Source organism: Elephantulus edwardii, unplaced genomic scaffold, assembly GCF_000299155.1.
Source record: "Elephantulus edwardii isolate Elephantulus edwardi_28Jun2011 unplaced genomic scaffold, EleEdw1.0 scaffold00141, whole genome shotgun sequence".
Lineage (NCBI taxonomy): Eukaryota > Metazoa > Chordata > Mammalia > Macroscelidea > Macroscelididae > Elephantulus > Elephantulus edwardii.
This window is the reverse complement of record NW_006399891.1, coordinates 7,180,835-7,205,003: the sequence shown is the minus strand read 5'-3', so window position 1 is coordinate 7,205,003 and position 24,169 is coordinate 7,180,835. Positions and strand designations below refer to the sequence as shown.

The 24,169-nt window shown below is 42.6% G+C and overlaps 1 protein-coding gene across 1 annotated transcript in view; it reads right to left on the bottom strand.

Annotated features, from left to right (window-relative positions):
* The window catches only part of AK8 (adenylate kinase 8), a 254,354-nt gene that overhangs the window by 220,204 nt on the left and 9,981 nt on the right, over nucleotides 1-24,169 (bottom strand). The window contains exons 3-4 of the mRNA XM_006894435.1: nucleotides 16,503-16,552; nucleotides 12,112-12,225 (exon numbers count right to left, since the gene is read on the bottom strand). Of these exons, the coding sequence (XP_006894497.1) occupies nucleotides 12,112-12,225; nucleotides 16,503-16,552 (164 nt within the window). The remainder of the gene's footprint in view (nucleotides 1-12,111; nucleotides 12,226-16,502; nucleotides 16,553-24,169) is intronic.

Below are 24,169 nucleotides of genomic sequence, written 5' to 3'. Positions count from 1 at the left end.
CTTTAAATCTGAACATTCACATTGAGACAGACTAGGAAGAAGGATTGGCCATCCACTTCTGAAATAGCAGGCCTCTGAAAACCCTATGTACAACAAAGCATCATAGTAGATCATATGAAAATTTATGACAAAATTTTCTTGATAGTAAACAAAGTTCTATAGCTGTAATGTATTTCTAGAATATAAGAATTATAAGGAGAGGTAGGGAGGAAAATGTGCAACAGTAAATGAATGAAAAACCAAGTTCCCATAAACTTTCATTAAAATATCAATGAAGCGGGCTGTCTTCGGCCCTCGGCTTGGGGCGAGCCGTCATGGCCCTCAGGGTCAGCTCCTCAGTCCCCAGATGGTGCCATCTGACTGCTGGGTAGGAAAAAAAATGCCTAGGGTATCCAGAGAATTTTATCTAGGCTATTTTATGCCACCCTCTCCCCCAGTAAACCTGAAAGCAACACCCCCAAAACCCCTCTATCTGTAACTCACAAGTTTCTTCTCTCTAGGTTTGCTCCCTTTCCTATAAGTAACCTTACCACTGAGTTTTACTTCAGACCTGACCCTGAACCCAGTGCCAGTGACAAAAAAGGAATACAAATGCCAGCTAAAAAAGCAAAGGAGGATGGAGCCTCTGGGTTCAACCAGCCATCCCCACTGGACCCACCTGGGAAACACTTTGCAGTCCAGAGGGGAGCAAATGACAGGAAAATATCTTCTAACAGAACAAGAAGGCAAGCAGCCTTAACCCAAGATCACCAGTAAGGTGATAAAGTGTCCTCCCTTTCCCCCTTCACATCAACACCCCTGTTCAGCATGAAAAAGCCAGAGAGTTGACATCCAGTTCCCAAATCAGTAAGACAGTTGATTTAATTACTATTGGAAAATGCTTGTCATTTTCCTGTAGCATCTGGTCTCCACTGGATCCTTTTCATTTCCTTCACCTGCTCCCCCCACCAACCAATTTCTGCAGCTCTGCAACTGCATCCCTGCCCATCCTCACCCTTCTGCCCCCAACCCTCACCTCCTTGTACCCCCGAATATGTTTTTCCCAATAAAAAAATCAATATAAAAATAATTGAAAAAATTCTAAAAGAGAAGGATCAATATATTCCACATTCAGCTCTGTACATTGTTTTATTTGTAAGTTATTTATACCTAAATAATTTATCAATTTACTAACAGTAGGTTTAACAATCAGTGAAACTCAGATATGATTGCTGCTGTTGTTATGTGCTGTTGAGTTAGAACTAACTCACAGGTGATCCTCCAGAGGGTTCCTAGGCTGTAAAATGCATGGGAGGAGATTTCCCATCCTTTTTCCACAGAGCAGCTGATGGATTTGAGTTGTCTGCTTTTGGGGTTGCAGTACAGCTTCTTACCACTAGACCACTAGTGTGCCCTCAAATTTGATTGTTAAACATAAAAACAGTTGCATTTTTAAAATTTATTTTAATGAAAGTTTACAGAGTCTTTGGATTTCATTCATTCATAGTTGCACACTTTCCTCCCTGCCCACCCTTCCCTCTCAGTTTGCTTTTCTCTTTGAAAAGTAAAATAAATAAATAAATAAATTCATTGTTATACAATCCCTACCCCCAGTCCACTCCACTATGCAGTTCTCTCTCTTATCTGTTTCAAAGCAGTATACATCACTTATCCCCTTTTTGTTTTCCCCCAACTCTGATGTCAGTCCTGCTTTACAATAGTGGCACTATGCAGTATTTGTCCCTTTGTGACTGAGGTATTTCACTCAGCATAATGTCTTCTGGGGTCACCCATTTTGTATAGTATTTAATGAGTTCTTTGTTTTTCAATGCAGTGTACTATTCCATTGTGTGACTACACCACAGATTCTCTAGCCATTCATTTGTTGATGGGCACTTGGGTTGTTTCCAACTCTTTGCTATTGTGAACAAAGCTACAATAAACATGGGTGAGCATATATATGCTTGGGTGACAGTCACTGTTTCTTAAGGGTATATTGCCAGTAATGGAATGCTAGGTCAAATGGTATTTCTATTTCCAGCTTTTTGAGAAAGCGCCATACTGCCTTCCATAATGGTTGCACCATTTTATACTCCCACCAACCATGAATAAGAGTTCCACTTTCTCCACAACCTCGTCAGCATTTGTTGATTGCTGTTCTGTTAAATTTTGCTATTCTTACTGGGGTGAGATGACATCTCATAGTTGTTTTGATTTGCATCTCTCTTAGGGCTAGGGATTTTGAACATTTCTTTGTGTGTTTGTTTGCCATATGAATGTCTTCTTTGGTGAAATGTCTGTCCATATCCTATGCCCATTTTTCAACTAGGTTGTTTTCCTTTATCTTGTTGTGTTGCTCAAATATTTTATAAATTCTAGATATAAGTCCCTTATCAAACATGTCATTACCAAATATTTTTTCCAGTCTGTGGCTTCCCTTTTTATTCTGCTGGAGATGATTTTGGATGTGCATAGGGATTTGATTTTTAAAAGGTCCCATTCATCTATTTTATCCTCTCCTGATTGTAGGTTTTTCTGGATGCTTGGAAGACGGTTCATGTTGTGGATTAGGGCTTCTAGAGTTCTTAAGGAGTGCTTTGTTTCTTCGGGGCCTTTTTCTATTCCATATGAAATTGGAAATCTCCTTTTCCATCTCATTGAAGAATGGAATTGGTATTTGTATTGGGATTGCTTTGAGTGTGTAACTTGCCTTTGGTAGTATTGCTATTTTCACAATATTGAGTTTTTCTATCCATGAGCCAGGTGTATTCTTCCATTTCTCCAGGTCTCTTTTTGTTTCTCATAGTAATGTCTTGTAATTTTCTTTGAATAGATGCATTGTGCTCTGGTTAGATTTTTTCCCAAGTATTTAATCTTGGGATTAGTTATTGTAAAGGGTATTGCATTTTTTAGCTCTAGCTCTTTATTCTTTTTGTCACTGTAAAGAAATCCAATTGATTTTTTTATGTGATCTTGTATCCTGCCACTTTACTGAATTAGTCAACTATGTCCAGTAGTTTTCTTGCTGAGTCTTTAGGCTTTTCTATGTATACTATCTTATCTGCATATAATTTTACCTCCTCTTTTCCAATTTGGATACCTCTTATTTCCTTCTCTTGTCTTATTGCTATTGCTAGGACTTCCAATACCATATTGAATAGGAGAGGTGATAGTGGGCATCTTTGCCTAGTTCCTGTTGTGAAAAGGAATGCCTTTGATTTCTCTCCATTAACAATGCTGGCTCTCAGGTTTGCATATATACTTTTTACTATGTTGAAGAAATTACCTCTAATCCCATTTTGTTGAGTGTTTTAACCAGTAAAGGGTGTTGGGTTTTGTCAAAAGCCTTTTCTGCATCAATTGATAGGATCATGTGGTTCTTGTTCTTTGCTTTGTTTATGTGATGAATGAAATTGATTATTTTTCTTATGTTGAACCATCCTTGCACACGTGCTATGAATCCCACTTGATCATGGTGAATTTTTTTTTTCTGTGTCATTGGATTCTATTGACCAGGTTTTTTTTCAGGATGTTTGCATCTATGTTCATGAGAGATATTGGCTTATAGTTTTCTATTTTGGTGGTGTCTTTACCTGGCTTTGGTATAAAAGATATGTTTGCCTCATAGAATGAGTCTGGGAGAATTCCATATTTTTCTATTTTCTGAATTAGTTTATGTAGAATTGGTGACAACTCTTCTCTGTTTGATAAAATTAATTTATAAAACCATCTGGTCCAGGGCTTTTTTTCACTCAAAGTTTGCTTTATTACCTTTTCAATTTCTTCTTTTGTAATGGGTCTGTTCAGGTGTTCAGTTTCAGTTTGTTTTAATTTAGGTTGGTTGTGAATTTCTAAGTATTTGTCAATTTCCTCTAGGTTTTCATATTTGTTTGAGTACAGCTTATAATATTCCAATGTTAGCCTTTTTATTTTAGATAGTTCTGTTTTGATGTTGCCTGTTTAAACTTTTTTTTTTAAATTTGTGTCTTTTCCTTCATTAGTTTTGCAAGTGATTTGTTGATTTTATTGACCTTTTCAAAGAACCAACTCCTGGCTCTGTTGATGGTTTCAATTGTTTTTCTGTTTTCTATTTCGTTTATTTCTGCTCTTATTTTTATAATTTCAGTTTTATTAGAAGGTGTCAGGTTTTCTTGCGGTTCTTTTTCAATTTGTTGGAGACGTTGGTTTAGAGAGTCAATGGTCATTTTTCCCAGCCTTCTGATATGTTTGCTTATTGTTATAAATTGACCTCTGATTAACTGCTTTTGCTGACTCCCAGAGGTTTTGGTAAGTGGTGTTTTCATTTTCATTTGTTTCAAGAAACTTTTTCATTTCATTTTTTATTACTTCTAGTACCCACTCATGTTTGAGCAAGGTGTTGTTAAGCTTCCAAATGTATGGAGGTTTTTTCCTCCTTTCTCCTTTTGCTATTAATTTCAAATTTTATAGCATTATGGTCTGAGAAGATGCTTTGTATTATTTCTATGTGTTCCTTTTTTAAAATTTATTGATGCTTGCCATGTAGCCTAAAACGTGATCTATCTTGAAGAATGTTCCATGCACATTGGAGAAGGTATTCTATGCTTTTTTGGGTGCATTACCCTATAAATATCTATGAGATCGAGTTGGTTTATAGTGTGGTTTAATTCTTCAACATCTTTGTTGAGTTTCATTCTGGTAGTTCTATCTTTTCCTGAGAGGGGTGTATTGAAGCCTCCAACTACTATAGTAGTGTTGTCTATTTCTTTTTTCAGGTTTGTTAATGTTTTATATATTTTGCAGGTCTTTCATTTGGTGCATAGATATTATTGTTATGTCCTCTTGTTCTACTGACCTTTTAATCATTATGTAGTGACCTTCCTTGTCCTTTGTGATGGTTTTTGCATTGAAATTTATTTTATCACAGATTAATATTGCTACTCCTGCTTTCTTCTGGTTGCCATTTGCTTGGTATATTTTTTCCCAGCATTTTATTTTTAGTCTTATCTTCATTTTTCAGGTGAGTCTCTTGTAGACAGCATATTGATGGATTTTGGGTTTTTATCCAATCTGCTACTCTTTTTCTCTTCAGTGGTGCATTTAAATACTTCACATTCATTGTGATTATTGAACGGCAAGGTTTTATTGCCATCATTTTGTTGAGTTCTTTTTGGTGTTGTTGCTAGTTACTTTGGTCCATGATGCTTTCTGTGGCACCTGTGTAAGAAGCACATCTCTCAGTATTTGCTGCATTGCCAGTCTTGTTTTTATAAACTCCCTTAGGTTCTATTTTTCTGGGAATATCTTTATCTCTCCTTCATATTTGATGGACAATTTTGCTGGGTATGGTATTCTTGGTTGACAGTTGTGTTCTTTGAGTGTTCAATACATGTCATTCTGCTGTCTTCTTGCTCACATGCATGGTATCTGTTGAGAAATCAGCATTTACTCTAATCTGCTCTCCCTTATAGATTACTCTTTGTCTCTCCCTTGTCACTTTCAGAATTCTCTCCTTATCTTTGGTTCTGGCAAATTTGACTATGATATGCTTTGGTAATTTTCTTTTGGGGTCTATTATATATGGTGTTCACTCAGCCTCTTGAATATAAATTCTCTCATTCTTCATTATGCCTGGGAAGTTTTCTTCTAGTAATTCTTTCAGAACTTTTTCAGTGCCTTTACTTCCTTCTTCCTGTTCTGGGATCCCGATCATGCACATGTTATTTCTCTTGATGGTGTCCCACATTATTCCTAGGTTTTCTTCTTTTTACTTCCCTTCTGATTCTGCTTTTTGCTCTTGCAGGTCATCTAACTTCTATTTCACTAATTCTGTGCTTCATCTCTTCAACTCTATTCATGTATCCTCCATCATGTTGACAGCTTCTGAAACATTGGACCTCATATTTTGGATTGTGGTTTCTTGTTTTTCCAGAGCCTCTAATGCCTTGTTTGTTTTATCTGAATTGTTTCAGATTGCTTTTTAAGCTCCTCCTGGTTTTCACCTACAGTGCCCTGTAATTCTTCAAGTTCTTCTTTCACCCATTGAAAATACTCAATCATTGTTCTTTTAAATTCTGTGTCAGAAAGTTCCATCAGACTTTCTGGCTTCATGATGTCCATTGACACTGTGTCACTTTGTGTGTGTGTGTGTGTGTGTGTGTGTGAGAGAGAGAGAGAGAGAGAGAGAGAGAGAGAGAGAACCTGCTTCTTTTGTGACACTGCTGTGGTAGAGTTTTTCATGCCTGAGGTGCTTGCCGGTTCTTGATCTGAAGTCACTGTGCCAGAAGAGGGTTGGGCAGGCGCACATGTGAATGTATATAGGGTGGACACACACGCAGATGTATGCAGGGGCGGGGTGACAGTGCATAGAGATGCACGTGGCGGGTGAGGGAGGTGTGCATGGGGACCTGAATGGAAAACCAAGAAGCCTTGGTTTTCATTTCAAGAAGTGGGTCTGCCACCCCAGTCAAGCTTCAACAGTCTCACTGCCTCCTGCTTAAGTTGAAGGGGTCCCACGTGGTCCAGCAATCAATGGTGATCCCCCACCCAAGTACCTCACTCAAATTCCTGCTGTCCTGCTTGTTCCTGACAGGTGGGTCCCAACATGGTTTGCTTCTTTCCACCATGGCTTGCTGTTCCCCAAGGCACAATGGTCCCTGCCATGGCTTGCTGCCCCCCACCAAGGCCCCTGTGGCACATTGCTCCCACTGAGGCTCGCTGCTCCCTGCCGAGGCTCCCAAATGGATTATTTTAATAATAGTTCTCACTCAAATTCCATCTGTCGTGCTTGCTCTGGTGCACATGGCTCTGGTGCCAATAGTTGTAGTTTTGAAAAAAATAACTCAAAGTGAGAGAAGCACATGCTGACGTACATGAAGACTTGTCATAAGTTGGTTTTTGTTGAAGTCATGTAGTGGGTACATAAAAATTGTTATATAGGTGGTAGATGCATGAAAATTCTCTCTCCTATTATCTCTTTCATAATAAAAGGAGTTTTGATGGCATACTGAATAAGAAGTAAGGTTATACTGAAAGATCTGTGGTTCAAATCCACCAGTCACTCAGCGGGAGAAAGACACACCATCTTCTTCTGTAAAGATTTACAGCCTCAGAGACTCAGTGAAGTGTTCCAATGAGTCTGACTCAACTCAATAACTTTTGTTGTTGTTATTATGTGCTGTCAAATTGCCTGTGACTCATAGCAACCCTATGTAAAACAATTCTGAATACTGCTTTATTCTGAGCCAACCCTATGGTCTCTGACACATCTACCTCCATTACCCCAGTCACAGAATCAATCTATCTCATTGAGGGTCCTCCTCTCTTGAGCTGTCCCTTCACCATCCCAGGCATGATGTCCCTCTCCAAGGAGTGGTCACTCTTACCCACATGACCAAAGTATGTCACACGAAGCTTCAGAATCCTTACCTTTTTTAATTTGCCTGGTTTCACCCTCTCCAGGATGAACCTGTTTGAGTTCCTAGCAAATCCATAGTATATTCAATACTATTCTCCAGCACCACAGCACAATGGTATCAATTCTATCATCCTTAGTCACTGTCCAGCTTTCTGATGCAGAGTAAGTAATTGCAAAGACAATGGCCTGGATAAGGCTCATCTTAGTCTTCAGACTGTTACTCTTCAGTACTCAGGAAAGGTCCCTGACAGCAGAATTTCCTAATGCAATTTGTCTTTTGATTTCCTGGCTGCTGGTACCAAGAGTGTAGATTGTGGAGCCAAGCAAACTAAAGCTGTTAACAATCTCAGTCTCTTCATCATCTGTCAGGATGCTGCCAATTGACTCAGTGGTGAGAATCTTTGTTGTCTTGATGCTGAGTTTCATCCATATTGAAGGCTGTAGTTCTTGACCTTCTGCAGCAAGCACTTCAGGTCTTCCTCAGTTTTAGCAAGCAGGCTTGTGTCATCTGCATAACGCAGACTATTGATGAGTCTTCCTCCAATCCTGATGCCACATTCCTCCTCATAAAGCCCAGCCTCCCAGATAATAAGTTCTGCATATAGATTGAAAAGATTTGGAGATAGGTTACATCCCTGGCATACACTCTTCCCAATTTTGAACCATACAGTGTTCCCTTGCTCTGTTCTGACACCTGCCTCCTTGTCCAAGTATATGTTTTGCATAAACACAATCAAGTGTTCTGAGATTCCTAGTCTTCTCAGAGTTAGCCACAGTTTTTTTGTGATCCACACAGTCAAATGAAACACTGGCCAATGAAACACTGATAGATATTGCTCTGGTACTCTCTGATTTCAGCCAAGATCCATCTGACAGTAGCTACAATATGTCTAGTACCATAGCCTCTTTCGAACCCAGCATGCACTTCAGGCAGTTCTCTGTTGATGTGCTCTTCCAGTTGCTTTTGGATAATTTTCAACAGACTCTTGCTTGTATGGGATATTAATGATGTAGTTCGATAATTTCTGCACTTTGTCAAGTCTCCTTTGTTTGGAATGTGAACAAATATGGATCTCTTCTAGTCAATTGGCCAGGTGATTGTCCTCTTAGCACAACTTAGTGAGCACATCCAAGGCAGCATCTATTTATTGAACTATGTCATTTGGTATACCGTCAGTTCCTGGGGCCTTCTTTTTTGCCAATTCTTTCAGAGCAGCTTGAACTTCTTGGAGCATTCAATTTCATAGTAGACAATTAAACACAAACAAATAAAATCACCTCCAGTCCTGGATTGCTTTGAAACCCCAGCTTCCTCACTTTCTTCTGGGCCATTGTGGGTTCTGACATTTCCCCCCATTCTGTGCTCCTCTGTGTCACACATCACAGCTATGTCTATTAGGTGGCTTTGCTCAGCCTAATTAGCAATTACTGTGCAGAGCCCCTAAGCCCCATACAGCTTGCACTCCTTCCCAGACCACAGTCAGCACCCAGGCCTTGATAAAAGAAAATCCTCCTGCCATCCAGTGGGTGCCAATTCAGTGACCCTCCATCAAGTGTCCAAAGCTGTGAATAGACATGAAGACAACTTCCCATCTATGTCAAGGGAGCTGCTGGCAGATTGGAACTTGCGGAAACACAGCCTCTTGGTTAGCAGTGTCACACACTACACTACCACCAGAGTTCCTTCTTTGTATATCAGGTGCTCAGGAAGCATTACTGAATAAACAAATTCATTCATAAGCCACTCCTCCCTCCAAGGCCTTGTCTGTGCTCAGTGTTGAGGGGCCCTCAGTCCTCCTACATTGGGCTGTGAGCCTCCAGGGGCAAGGAGGAGTTTGTCTTCTGAGCTCCCATGGCACACAGTAGGTGATTAAGAAGCATTTTGGAAACCCTGGGCAAAGTCTAAAATGGAGATGGCTTGGTGAACATCAGCAAGAATGTAAGAGAAGATCCTACTTAGGAGTGTGGAGCCAAGATTAGCAAGAGGAAATTAGGTATTTGAAGGAATTACTGCTCCTTGAAAAATGAGCTGTAAGGACTCCGAATCAGCAGACACTTTAAAAACGGCATTTAATGAGCGCCGACTTCTGCAGGCAGCCATCCACAGACAAGGCCTCCCCAGCCAAGCCCGACGCGCACCCATTCCTGCGCCTCAGACCCTTTTACTCCTTGATTAGTTCTGACGTCCTTGCCTTTCATCTTCCCTCCACCCGTGTTTCTGAGCCAAGGAACCCCAACAAGACACCCTTGAAAGCACTTCGATGTGGTCTGAAATATGTTGGTAATTAGTGTAATGAAACCCAGGAGGAATTTCCTTAAACTCCCTCCTCTATGCTGAATTTTAAGAACTAATAAAAGCATCTTTATCCTAGAAATAAGCCTTCCTGCCCAACCCTTACAGGCTTCTTCTGCAGAAAAATGAGATAACCACTTTCTTTCTAAAATTGTATTCCCCTCAAAAATTAATGTCCCCCCAAAGAATGACCACACACTAACTCCAGGAAGGCCGGAGGGTAGGATGGGGCATCACTACTCCCCCACATGGGCTGAGGTTCCCAGAGAGGGAATATGGAGACAATCCACTGGCTGAAGCATGTTTTGGATGCACTGTGGAGGTGGCTAAACTGCCTGAGTGACACTCTCCTCTTTTCTAACAAGTTGTTGTAATATTCAAACTTGGTATTCTGTCCAAGCCATACCCCTCAGGCTGAAAACTGCCTTCACCCCAGAAGGCTGTCACAGCCAGGTCTGTGCTGCTGCAGGGCACACTGTACCTACTCTGTTCATCCTTCACCAGGGACCCTGTGAACAGCTGACCAGATGGTCCCTTCAGGTTGATGTTTCTGAGAATTTGGCCCTGGGGCTGCCCTGTCAGTGGTTTGAACTGAGGGCATAGGGATATATGAAAGGGGTGGCCATCATGTTTAGTCAAGAGCATAGTGAAAGGAGGCAGGGAGGAGAGAAAGGAGAAATGGCAGGGAGCACTGAGATAAGAAACCGAGTGGCCCCAACAAGGCAGAGTGGAGCCAACAAAAGCGGCCCTGCTCTTGGTCACTTAAGTAAGAAGCTACTGGCTTATTCTGTGAATTCTGGTGCCTCATTCACACCCAGTGTGAAGGGATTCTTGCTCCTTGCAACCAAGGGCTGGCCAAGAGAGTTGTCCTGCCACATAAAGCCTGGATACTCCCAAATTCTCCAAGGAATAGTGGCCACATTATTTTACCTTGCCTGTTGAGTAAAGGCTGGGATGCAACCATCTCGGGGCCTGTGGGTTCTGCACAGACAGCTGTAGGAAGCCCAGCCTGGACTAACAATAACGTAAAATAAACGTGTGCATAGGCCCCAGGCCACTCCACTACAGGGGAGTGTGGCACTCTCTCACTGCTGTGTTCAACTTCAACCTGTACTTCTTCTGTTTTTATCTTTGGCATGATGAGTGACTGAAGTTTAAAAGTTCTGCTTGATGGAGTCATCAGATATCACAAGAGTGACACGTGCCAGGCTGGCTGGGTCACTCAGCTGGCACTTCATTCATCTGCTGGTATATTCTGGCTTTTTAAGCCCTGGAAGGCTGAGAGGGTATCATCTGACCTGAATCCTGCTCAGGTCCGAGCAATTATGCAATTTTCACAGGCTTTAGATTTTTTTTCCTTCAGCAGATAAAATGGGTGAAATGAGGACGACGGGGTAAGGTCAGGACTGAAAGGACCAAGCACCCAGCAAGTGCTCACCAAACACGACGATCTTGACCACAGCTCTCGGCTGTCTCACTCACACACCATGGAGAGCCTGAGACCAGGTGGAGAAAGCCCAAAAAGACACTTAAGCAGCTTATGCTTCAAAGGAAATTCTGAAGAAATATTCTCATTTCTATTTGTATTGCGGAGTCCCTGAGTAGTGTAAATGGTAACTGAGCTCAGCTATTACCCTGAAGGTTAGGGGTGTGAGTCCACTCCATTCAGAGGCATCTCAAAAGAAGGTTCTGGAAAGTTACAGCTGAAAATCCAACCACTGATGATCCTATGTGGCACAGTTCTACTCTCAAACACATGAGGTCACTGTGAGTCAGAACTGAACCAAGAGCTGGTTCAGTTCTAAATGGTTGGTTATTTTTCTTGAGAAGCAATATGATCAAGTCCTTTATCTTCCTTTCTTGGGGGGATGGGGATGTTTACAGACACAGAGTTGATGTAATCTTACAAATAGTACAGCCAGCTCTCCTGGGATGCTCCAGCACAGCCTCCAGCCAGCTCTGCACGAGGACAGAGCAGATGAGGGACTGCCTGGAGGAGGACAGCACTGGAACAAAGGATGCCTGAAATCACAGAAGCAAAACACCCCTAGGCCACAGTGTACAGCAAACAGAGGAGCAGCTGCTATGTAAACTCCCACCCTAGCCATGCATCCCCAAGTGCAGGCCTCTGGGACACTCTACCTATCTTCAGATATTTCACTTGATTGATTCAAAGCTCAAAATTCATTGCCTTCAAGTTGGAACCAATTCACAGCTGACCTTCCACAGGAGATTGCCGATCTTTCGCCTGAGAAGCAACTGATGGATATGAACTGCCAAAGAGGTGCCACTGCTGGGTTAGCAGCATAACGCCCTCCACACTATTCTACCAGAGACTCTCTGGTTAATAGAAAAGGAGACGGAAACCAGCTCAGCTGGACAGAGGAGGAGAGGGTGGGCCTTGGGAGGCGTATCACTGTTGTGGGGGGAGGCGGCATCCTACCTTGTATTTCTCATAATGCTGTGTGGCTTCAGCAGCCAGAATGGAAGCCTCTTTTGTTATCAAGTTCTCCAGAGTAAGGAGGTTGCTGTTCAAATGTTTACACAACCACATTGCCTGAAGATGGGAAAAAGGTGCAGAAAGTTACAATCAAAGCAGTGACTATATTAAGATAACTATTTTCAATATATATGCCTGACCCTGGCATCTTGGCCATGTTGGGGGAAGTGTTACGCCTGACGGGGGTGCCCCCAAAAGAGTTCTTTCTTTCAACGTCTGTAATATACAAAGAACGCCTTTATTCCCTATATATAAAGGTTCTGCCTCCCTCTGCAAACCAACCCCGCACAGGGAAGAGAGTGAGAACGCACCCATCTCCTGCTTATAAGGCCGTTCTGATGTCATCCACTCAGGGCGGGGTAATTGGGAACGTGGTTGGTGATTGGTGCTTGGGATACTCAGTCATGTGGGTCAGCTTCCGATTGGTGGGCTTATTCTGTCCGCCCCTCCCCACCCTGTGCTTCCTGAGCTGCTTTCCGGTGTCAGGTTGTCTTATTAATTGATTACTTCTAACCTGATAAGATAGCAGGTCCTGGAGATTTGTCTGCACCTTAGGGCTTACCCTGCTTCTAAAACTAAGAATTTTTATGGTCCCATGTCTACTTCTGGAGTTAATAATTCCTGTTCAAGGTTGAATCATGGCTAGGCTTTGAGGGTTGGGGGGAGGTCTCCTCGGACACCTGAAACAGGGATTCATGCCGTTCCCTCAGAAGCATAGTTCATTCTGGCTGGAAGGAGGGCACTAAGTAAGAAAAATTCATAAAGTATCAGCTAGCCAAAAATTCAGATGCAAGCCATGGTCTTTTCATTTGTTTTATATACATCTGAAAGGTAGACAATGAATAAAGAAGGCAAAAGAAGAAAAGATGCTTTGAATTGTGGTACTGGTGAAGAGTATAGAATATCCCATGGATTGCCAATAGAATAAACAAATCTGTCTTAAAGGAAGGACAAGCAGAGTGTTCCTTAGAGGCAAGGATGGTGGAACTTTGTCTCACTTTGGGCATGTTCTCAGGAGGAACCAATCCATGGAGAGAGACATGCTGGAAGAGGTGGAGTGTCAGAGAAAGTAAGGTCCTCAACAAGATAGACTGACAAAGTGACTACTACAATGGGCTCTAGCATGACAGAGATCATAAGGACGGTGCAGGAATGGCCACAGTTACGATCCATTGATCACAGGGTTGCTATGAGTCGTAGTCGACTTGATGGCACCCACCATCAACCAAAATTCTGCTTGTATGTCATCTTCTTCTCGATCCAGTCATGACCTTGCCTTTCAAAAATTTTTGTTGTAATTCAGTGAAGATTTACAGAGCAAATAAATTTTCCACCCAGCAATTTTTTCCATTCAACATTTGTTTCATGTCATTGATTGCAGTCCCCATTATGTAACACCACTCTTTCTAACTCTTCCTGTCTTCTCAGTTTCATCTCTGTTACCCTTTGATCTTGAATGGATGACTGTTATATAGAGTGCTTGCCTTCCTGGTGTTCATTTTATAGGCCTGTCTATTGTTTGGCTGAAAGTTGAGTTATGAGAGGAGCTCGGATCCAGGATTGAAGGATTAAAGCCATGGTGTTTAGGATTCCACCAGTACCTATCAAACCAGTAAGCCTTGCCTTTCTCTTATATTTGGCTCCACATTTCTCTCCCACTTTTTATAGGCCCTTCTAATGTGGTCCCTCTCCAAGAAATGAGCGGGGGTAGCGAGACACAATCTAATTCTTCTCTCAGGGTCATGTAGCCTGAGATTCATGTGGTCTATCAGTCCTTTGAACTAATGGTTTCTTTCATTTTCTCCACCCTCTTAGCTCTGGACAGAGGAGACAAACAGAAATGGACATCTAAATGTTCACTGACAATCTTTTAAGACCCCAGTTGCCACTCACACAGTAGGGTTATTTTTTGGGGTTGGTTTTTTGGTTTTTGTTTTTTTTTTTTTAGACCAACTTATGCCAACTGACTTTGGTGGGTCCACTAAGACTGTGGTCCTGTACCCCTCAATTCATTACTCAAGATGTTTGGTTACCAGCTATTGAGCCTTAATGGAGGTGAAACCTAAAAATGGGCTATGCTTTTTTGGCTGCCTTGTATGACTTTTTATGTAATTTGGGCCATCAATTTTTAGATCAAGAAATGTTTAGAACAGAACTGTGAGAAAAATAAGGATCACAATCCACATTCCTTTATCCTAAAGTATGGGAGATGAGGTGTTCTGGACAACTGGGCATTTAATTAATTGAAAAGTATTCTCAAAGTGAAATTCAACATGGAAAGAATTTTAAAGAATAGTATTGTCACAAAATGTTCTTAACATGAAAATAATGCTGATGGTCAGTTCAGTGCTGGGATGATCTGAAGGCCCTTCTAGCTTCCCCAGGTAGGTGTGAACCTTCACTCTCTTTGTTCACTGTTCTGGGAAGCAGCAGGAAGAATATCCAGCAAAGCTTTTCCAGGCTCTCTATTTGGATTTTTACTATCTACCATTTGATCATTGCAAAAGGTTCTGGGTGGTCAGAGGCAAGGACAGTGAACTCACCAAAGGTTGGTGGCTGAGACACCAGCTGAGAGGTGTCAGAACCTGACCTCATTGAGGAGTAATTGCCTCAGTCAACTTCAGACTTGAAAAGGGAAGTTCTCCAATGCTCTGAATTACAAACACTTCATTCATTCTACCCAGCAAATCCTCACCAGTGTTGCAAGAAGAGCTAGAACTAGGAAGGAAGCAAACACACCTCAGAGTAACAAATGTCCCAGTGACAGAAGAAAAGCCCTTTACCAAAAGGGGATCCTCACACTGAGCAACGTGATTCTTCTTTAAAACAGTTCCAATAAGTTCATTGTCTGAAAGTAGAGTCTACTCTTGTCCTAGTTCCCAATATTAGAATCAGATGGGGAGTATTCTCTCAAACTGGTTTCCTTACTCCACAACATGTTGATTCAGTAAATCTGAAGAGGAGTTCAGGAACTGTCTTGAATATCTCAGTGACTTAAGTCACCAAGGAAGGGCTAACTGATCAAGGTTTTAAATGGAATGATGGGGTGGGGGAGAAGCTAATATTAGAAAGAGTTTCATTTTAAATTATTAAAATATTATCAAGTTTTGGCTCTTAAAAATGTGTTTAAGGATTAAAAATGTAGACAGAATGAAGAAGACAGCTGCAAGCAGTCTGCTCCCACAAATTGTTGTTGTTGGGTTCTTCAGAGTTAAGTGTGACTCAGGGCAACCCTCTGAACAACATATTGCATCATCTGTATCTCTATCATGTTCACACCCATTATTTCAGTCACAGCCTCTGTCCAGCTCTCTGAAGGTCTTTCTCTCTCTCTCACTGACCCTCTCTACCTTTCCTAGCTTGTGACCCTGATTGTACTTTCTCCATAAAAAAAGAGATGAAAAAAGGAGATGGTAAAGAATGGAGGAGAGGGCACTGGCTATACCTTTAAAGTTTTATTTTCTTTAAAATGGAGACAGAATAATTGAAGCAAAAAGAAAAATTACATGCTTCTGTAAAATTTGGCTTTGGGTTACACACTTGAGCAACTATAATCTAATTCCTATACTCTTCTCATTGGTATAGTTCATAATTTAAAATGTTAAGCATGTGCCTTAGGATTTCATACCTAGAGTCTTTGAAATGCATGTGCTGTTTGGCCCATCTTTTTTGCTTTTAGAAATATAACCTTAAAGACTGAATGAGGACTACATTAGGATTGAATTTCTGACAGCTTTGGAGTTGGTTGGGAGCATTGGAAACAGAGACTATCCTGTTAAAACCACGCTTCCCTCATTAGATTCCAGCTTCAATCCTGAAAGAGAAAAATGGTCCCCACTGCAAAGGCATAGAAACTAAGATTTAAAGAAGAGTGGTGATGTGTTCAAGTTATCAAACAGACAAAATGCAGGGCCAGGATGTAGATCCAAGTTTTCCAACTCTAAATGCAATCCCTCCTCTCTACTGGATAACTAATGCTGCCTTTGAATGAAACAGAAACTGAAAAGTGGGGGCCAGAGCAGGGGAAGGAGTGCATACAATGTATACACAGGCATGGAGAAAAGTTTAGAAAGTATACCCCAAAATGTTAAAACAATGTTTATGTATTAGTTATTATTGTGGTTGGGAAATTACATTTCTATTTCTTTCACTGTCTGGGTTTCCACAATGAGCACACGCTAGCATCCATAATAAGAAAGTAAGTTGGGAAGGGAGGGAAGGTAAAAAAGAAAAGCCCAGTTATGCTGAAAATTCGCATAGTGCAGTGTCTCATTTCAGATTTGCAGGATAAATGAGATATTACAGTATTATAACACTTAATATGATACACTTACTATAGTTGTTTTCCCGGAGGCAGGTGGGCCTAATATTACAATCTTCGGTACTGTGGAATAAAAAGAAGTTAATGTCACCAGTTGGTATGACAAAGCAGCCTCCCCTGTCCTCGATGCTCTGAGTGTATTTATTTCTTCCCTCCCCAGATTTCATTTTCTGCGAGTGACACAGTCATTTGTAACCCGATGGCCCAGGAATGCTCTCACCATAGAACATATTCTCTGTGTTTAGAGGTAAGCGATCACTGAGATGGTTTATTTTTCTATCTCCAAGGGGACATGGACACAGTAACTTGTTTGCCAAACTAATAAATATCAAGAACAATTGAGATTTCAAACACCATAAAACATTTTAAACAGGGACTTTGTCTCGGGGCCTCGCTCTCAAATAAAGCAGTATTTTATGTAAATAGACTATAGAAGCTTTCTTTCCCTTATATTTATGCTTTTTTATTTAGCAAATTGTATTCCTCATCATTTTACAGAGGGAAGTAATGGGGGAAAGCCTGGAGTGTGGACACTAGATTTATAAAACCCAAGATAGAAAAGTCTTTGTTTTCAATATGGCCATTTCTATGCAAATAGAGAAACTGGCAGCTTGCTGCAGTGTCTGATGGCTCCTGCAGAATTCCTGAAGTGGCCCCCCAGACCACCCAGGAGAGGACTGCCCAACAGGCAAGAGCCTGGAGCACACCTGTGTGTGCTTACTAAACACTCCCACCTTTTCACATCAACACTGCTTCTCCTTCCTACAGAACCGAAGCCTCTTTTCTGACTTAAAATTCCTGAAAGGGATGGAGTCCCACTCCAAGTAAGGGCTTACAGTGCTTGCTTATTAATCTGTAGTGAGCACTTTCTCATGGGCTTCATTACTCTTTAGTAAAAGAGTGACTATAATCTGTGGCCCTCAGGCCTGTTCTTAATTGTTTTTGGTCAAACATTCTTCTAGGTCATGTAGCCCTGGTGTGTCCACTTGCTGTACAGAGGTAACTTGTGGTTACTGTGAAGCTGAACACTGTGACACTGATATGTCAAATGTGATAACTGTTACCCATGGTGGACAGTGTTTGGTGGAGCTTCCCGATTAAAACAAGCGTGGAAGCAGGAGTGGCATCCACTTCCGTAATAGCTTGCCTCTGGAAACCCTATGAACCTGGAGAAAGGACGAAAGTCACTCAAGTTTTGAGGACTTTCGTTCATAGGGTTGCTATGAGTTGCCTACAACTGGATGGCACTTAACAACACAACAACAAATAAGGACAAGTAAGCCTGTGCTCACCTTGCTTATGGAGCAATTGGCCCCTGAAGCTACTGCATGAGAAGCTGCTGCTGTTTTGACATATTGTGGAGGCCAGCAGGACTCACAGCAACCGTATGAACAACTCTGTGAACAACTGTCCTATCCTGAGCCATCCTCATCATCTGATATACAGGAGTCCATTGTGATAGTCACTGTGTCAATCCATCTTGTTGAGGGTTCTCCTCTCTTGCACACACCCTCCACCCTTCCATGCATGATGTTCTCTTCCAAAGGGTGGATGCTAGTGGTGGGAAAAGAAAAGACCATCATTTTAAGAAGAGCGCTGGCAGCTGTGTGCATTTGGGACAAAATAAAGGAAACACGATGTACTGTTGGGACAGAGGAGTCCCCACAGTTTCTGCTGAACACCAGGTTGTTAGGTCCCCTTTCTCCTCCTGCTGGTTCAGGGTGGAATACAGAAGCAGAGTCAGAAATCAGACCTGTGCCTATGCCCATATTATCTTAGCCTGTGACCCAAGGGGATGGACAAATAGACATCCACTCTAAATTGCTTGGGCCTCAAAGCCCATACACAGAGCCTATTCCTACCTGGCCACCAGGAAGAAGCCGAGTCTGTGCTAAGGAAGTAGAACATGTATGTCCTTCTAGGTTTAGGATGGAAGGAATTGGGCAGTCTCCTGCTGACTGCTGATTAACACTCTACATATACCCACCAACACCCCTTGGCCAGGCTGCCTGCATTTAAATCAACCTTTGCCCACATTCACAGCACCTTCCCATTGTCAGGGAAAAGCTCAAAGTCACTCATTCATTTCAGAGGCCCACTGAGTGCCTTCTCTGAGCGTGGCATGGTGCAGGATGCTGCTACAGAAAAACAAGACGGGCCATGGTCCCCAGTGAAAAGCAAACAGAGTAATTACGCTAGATGAGAATGAAGCTAGTCCATCGTTCTCTCTGTCCCAGTCTCTTGCAAGGTAATTGCACGCCCTTAGGACACAAAGGCTAAGGACACACACACTTCATGACTTTCCTTCTCTTTCTTTGATTTTTATGTGTCCCCAGCTAATTGCTTCAGAACATCCTGCTGTTCTCTAGATTTCTATACATTTCTAAATCTGGTTCATCTGCCCCCTTGATATGTAAAGTGTAGTGACTTGCCTGATGAAGGCCCAAAGCCTTTACTGTTGGTGGTGACATGAATCAAGTGACACCAAAGGATGGAAGGCCTTGGAATAAGGCAGTGCCAGGAGCACCTCCTCTAGCCAGGAACAAACCTCTTGCAAACACTTTTCTCTTCAAATCAGACTCAGGCTGGGCTGCTTCCTGCCCACCGCAATATAGTGGAAACAGGGAGTACGACCTCAAAGAAGGCTGAGACATGCTTTGGTCATCTCAACAGCTATGCCTTCCAGAGCCCTGGTCTGGCTGGAGACCCAAAGGATATCCAGGAAGTCCCGAACAATCTTCTCCCTCACTCTAAATTTTGGACTTAACACATTGTTCCCTCCACATTTCTACCTTGTCATCTGTGGATTCCTATTCCCAAGAAAGGTGACCCAATACCATTAATATCACATGCAAGGAAAATATTGCTGATGATCACCCAAAAACAGCTAGATAGAGAACTTCCAGAAATTTAAGTTGGATTTAGCAGATGATATGGCGTGAGATATCTCACTGCTGATCTCAGATCTTGGTAGAGAGCAGAGAATACCAGAAGAATGTCTATTTTGGGGTTTTCTTGAGTATGCAAAGGCATTCAGCTGCATGGATCATAACAAAGTATGGTTACATTGAGAAGAATGGGAATCCCAGAACATTTAATCATGTTCATATGAAACCCATACCTAGGCCAAGAAGCTGTTGCCTGAAGCAAGCAGAGGAACACTGTATGATTTAAAATCAAGAAAAGTGTGCATCAGGGCAATATCCTTTTTCTACACCTATTCAATCTGTATGCTGAGCAAATCATTTGAGAAGCTGGATACTATGAAGAAAAATGTGGCAACAGGATAAGAGGAAGTTTCATCTATAGTCTGCTTTATCCTTGCTGAAAGTGAGGAGGACTTGAAGGGCTTGCTGCAGGAGATCAAATGTTATAGCCTTCAATATGAATTATATCTAAATGTCAAGAAAAAAAATCCTCACCATTGGGCTGATAGGCAACATCATAACAGATGGAGAAAAGATTGAAATTATCAACAACTTCATCTTACTTGGATCCACAATCAACACTCTTGGCAGCAAAAGTCAAGAAATCAAAAGATGTATTGCCTCAGGCCAGTCCACTGTCACAGTCACTGTCTAAAGTACTGAGGAGAAATTACGTCAGTGTGAAGACTAAGGTGTGCTTGATTCAATCCATGGTCTTTTTAATCCCATGCTATGTATCTGATAGCTAGACAATGAATAAGGATGGAAGAATAAAAATCAATGCCTTTGAATCGTGGTATTGTAGAAGAGTACTGGATAGCCTATGGTCTGCCAAAATAACAAACAGCTATGTCTTGAAGAAGGAGCAGTCAGGAGGCTCCTTAGAGACAAGGATAGTGATCTCACATATTTTGAACATGTTGCCAGAAGGGGGTGTTACTTGGAAAGGGACATCATGATAAGAAAGTTGTAAGGTCAGTGAAAGGAAGACCTTCAGTGATATGGATTGACACAGTGACTACAATCCTGGACTCAAGTATGTCAGAGATGATAGGGATGGCTCAGGATAGGTCAGGGTTCAGGTCTGTTGTTCAAAGGGTCACTATGACTTGTACTCAACTCAGTGGCACATAACAAAAACAACAAACTGAAACGGGAGGAAACTCTCCATCTTTCTGCTATACAGTGGCTAATGGGGTTTGGCGTGCTGGTGACACATGGCCCTTGGGTTAGTAGTACAATCTGCTACACCCTATACCAGAAGATTCAAGTAGAAAAGGAGTTTGTTTATTCAAAGATCATTTGTTGTTGTTGTTGTTGTTGTTGTGTGCCATCAAGTCGCTTGTGACTCATAGCGACCCTATGTACAAGAGCTCTAAATGCTTTCTATCCTGTGCCAACCTAGCCATCTCAAACGCACTTATTCCCACCGCTCTAGTCACAGAATCGATCCATCTCACTAAAGGTCTTCCTCTCCTTTGCTGCCCCTCCACTCTGCCAAACATGATGTCCCTCTCCAAGGACCAGTCCCTCCTTGCAACATGCCCAAAATATGTCAGACGAAGCTTCAGAATCCTTGACTCCAGGGAACACTCTGGCTTCACCCTCTCCAGGACAAACCTGTTTGTTCTCCTAGCAGTCCATGGTATATTCAACACTCTTCTCCAGCACCACAGCTCAAAAGCATCAAACCTCTTTCTATCAACCCTATTCACTGTCCAACTCTCTGATGCATAGCACATAATTGCAAAGACTATAGCCCAGATCAGGCTATAGCACCTTAGTCTCCAGCCTGACATCGTTGCTCTTCAGTCCTCTTGAGAGGTCCCTCACAGCCGACTTTCCCAATGCAATTCGTCTCCTGATTTCCTGGCTGCTGTTACCAAGAGTGTTGACTTTGGAGCCAAGTAAATTAAAACTGTTAACTATCTCAATCTCTTCACCATCCATGCTGATGCTGCCAAAAGATCATTTAGGTTCACAGAATTCTTCAAGTGCTAGGGAGTCAAGGTAGGTTGGGAGTGACACCCCAAATAAGACCACCAGCAAATAGTCTGAGCAGAACAGCACTGCTGTGCCAGGCACCAGACACTGGCTGTGCCTCGAACACTGCTCGTATATGTGAGCCATAGCTGCCACTTGCCACACCACCACTGCCAACCCGAAACCAGAGCCTGCACAACCACCAGGGGGACACCTCCTAGACCCCAGTCCAGGGCCTGGGTGCACCTAATCAGTAAATTCAGGTCACAGCTCCATTCCTTTGTGATCCTGGGAGCTAGAGAGGCATTTCCAGTTTCTGGGGTAGGAACCAGTCCAGCAGTTCAGTGGCTGGGAGGCTCAATCTTTGCTCTGACCAGATTCCCTGGGCAAGGCTTTCTGGAGTGCTCAACACCTGATGAGAGAAACACAGCAGGTGGAAAACATCACAGGACATGTGTGGAAATGTGGTGGCTCTGGGGACACTTGTCAAACAAGTGTTAGCAGGGAGGGAAGTCAAAAGGAGAAAAGCCTCATGGAATGAACAAAGGACTTCCTGGGACCACTGGGAGGACACCTGCTTGGCCAAAGGTCAAGGTGAGGAAGCAGAGGCAGGACCTGGTCCACTGCCCAGTTGCCTCTCCAAGGCTCTAATGCTGGCCTCCACTGAACCCCTCTGTACACTGACTGCACCAAAAGAGTCAAAGGCTGGGGGACTTGAAGAGATGGGAGAAGCGTCATGAACAAGGGTGCCTGGGGAACATGCTGACTCCCAATCCACACGTTCATCTTGACAATGTTACCGAGTTTGAAGGCTGCAGGGGGAACCCTCCCTTTCCAAGTTCCTTTAAGTGGCACCCAAATTGTACACATCTATGAAAATACTTTAAAAGGGGAACAGCCACGGCCTTTCTCCCCACCTAATTTTGTGCACACATTTATGTGATTAATTTCAGTTTCTTAAAATCTAACACCTTGAAACTCCAGCCCTGCTCATAAGTAATTATTTATAAACAGTGTCATAAAAGGCTGCTTGACTGCCAAGAGTAATCAACTTCTTCAAACCACTTCAAAGGAAATCAAAAAACCTTTCCATCCACAGATCCTTTTGAGGTTTAACTAGGAGCATGATTTAAAATTCACAAGAAAACCCTTAGGTATTGGGGCTCTAATACACAGCTTTCTTGGACAAACGTTTGATAAAAACGAAACATACCATTATATACACCATTGCCTGCTTTAATATTGCCCAGGGCTACTGTAAATGCTCACTTTGTACTAAATCTGCTTTTCTCATGGCAAAAGGGTTGCCAGCTTCTGTGCTGGTGGCCCCCCTGGCTCCCTTGTACACATTCACCATGTGAAGTCTGGAGTCTTCCCTCCCTTTGCACCAGTCACTGACCTTGTCCCCAGGTGTCACAGTTAACCCCTGCTTGTCCAACACTCTCTTCTGGTGCTGCGATGAGCGGAGACCATGCCTCCAGTTAATACAAGCCAGCTGGTTGGAAGGAGACACAGCAATGTGAAGGACTAACCCAGGCGAACTGAAATGCACGCTGGGCATCAAAAGCCATGGTCTTGGTCCTCAGGACACTCTCCGAGCTTCCTGTATACTCTCCTATACTCAAAACCACATTGCCATCAAGTCAGAACAGACTCACAGCTGGTCCTCCAGTTGGTTTTCCGAGGCTGTAAATCACACTGGAGGAGACTGTCTTTCTTTCTCCCCTGGAGCCTCTCACAAATCTGAAGCAGAGGCACCACGTTTGGGTGAGGAGCACCATTCCCTGTAACCTACACCACCAGAACACTTCTGTAAGAACACTCATTTGTTTGCAGGCTTTCCTCGTTCCTAGGAAATTACAAAAACGAGGTCATCTCCCCTGTTCTCTCTCCTCACATGTTGAGGCTTGTCCAAATGGGGGTGGGGGGGAATTTACAAATGTCTCTCCTTTTCACTCAAGCATTTGGGACTTAAGCAAAAGGATTAATGTGTTCCAGTAATCCCACAGCCTGCCCAAGGCCTAGGAGTGGGGTAGATGGCTGCGGGAAACAACACATAACCCTAAAATGGTGCTTACTGAAATCTAGTTACTACTCCCTGAGACAGTATCCAGGTCAGACTTAGACTTCAACTTTTCAAGCGGACAGGCCAAAGGCCAGCTCTCAGCTCAGATGAAGTTGATCTGGGTTCCTTCTCTGCTGCAGACAAAAAAAAAGGTGTGATATGGAGAAAGGAGTAAGGCCAGAGGGCCTCTGAGCCAATGCAAAGGGATGGCAGAGAGGGCATTAGGAGGTGGTGAAGGGGAGGGAGGCGGGGCAGAAGGGACTGTAAACCTAGTAGCCCAAAACAGCAGTCCAGGCAACAGTGACCACAGTCTGTCCAAAACAGAAAGATGCCATTTGGTTTTAAAAACCTGTGTAAACAGCTGGACACTAAAAAAGTCAAAACTTCACATGGAGGAGCAAGAGCAAAACACAGATAACAAGAGGGCCTGACCTTTCCGGTTCTTGGGCTTCTCCACTTGGGGACTGGCTCAACCTCCAAGTCAGTGTTGCAAGAGCACAGGAGTGAGTGGCACAGACACCCCTCCAGAGAATTTTTCAAACGATGTAAAGCCTCACTACTGCACAATTTCAGAAAGCTATGGTCTTCTCCATCTTCTTTTAATACTTCCTGGATCATTTAATATTCTGCCCAAAGCATCCTTGATTACAGCAACTCTAGGTTTGAATCTGTTCTTCAGTTCTTTGAGCTTAAGAAATGCTGAGC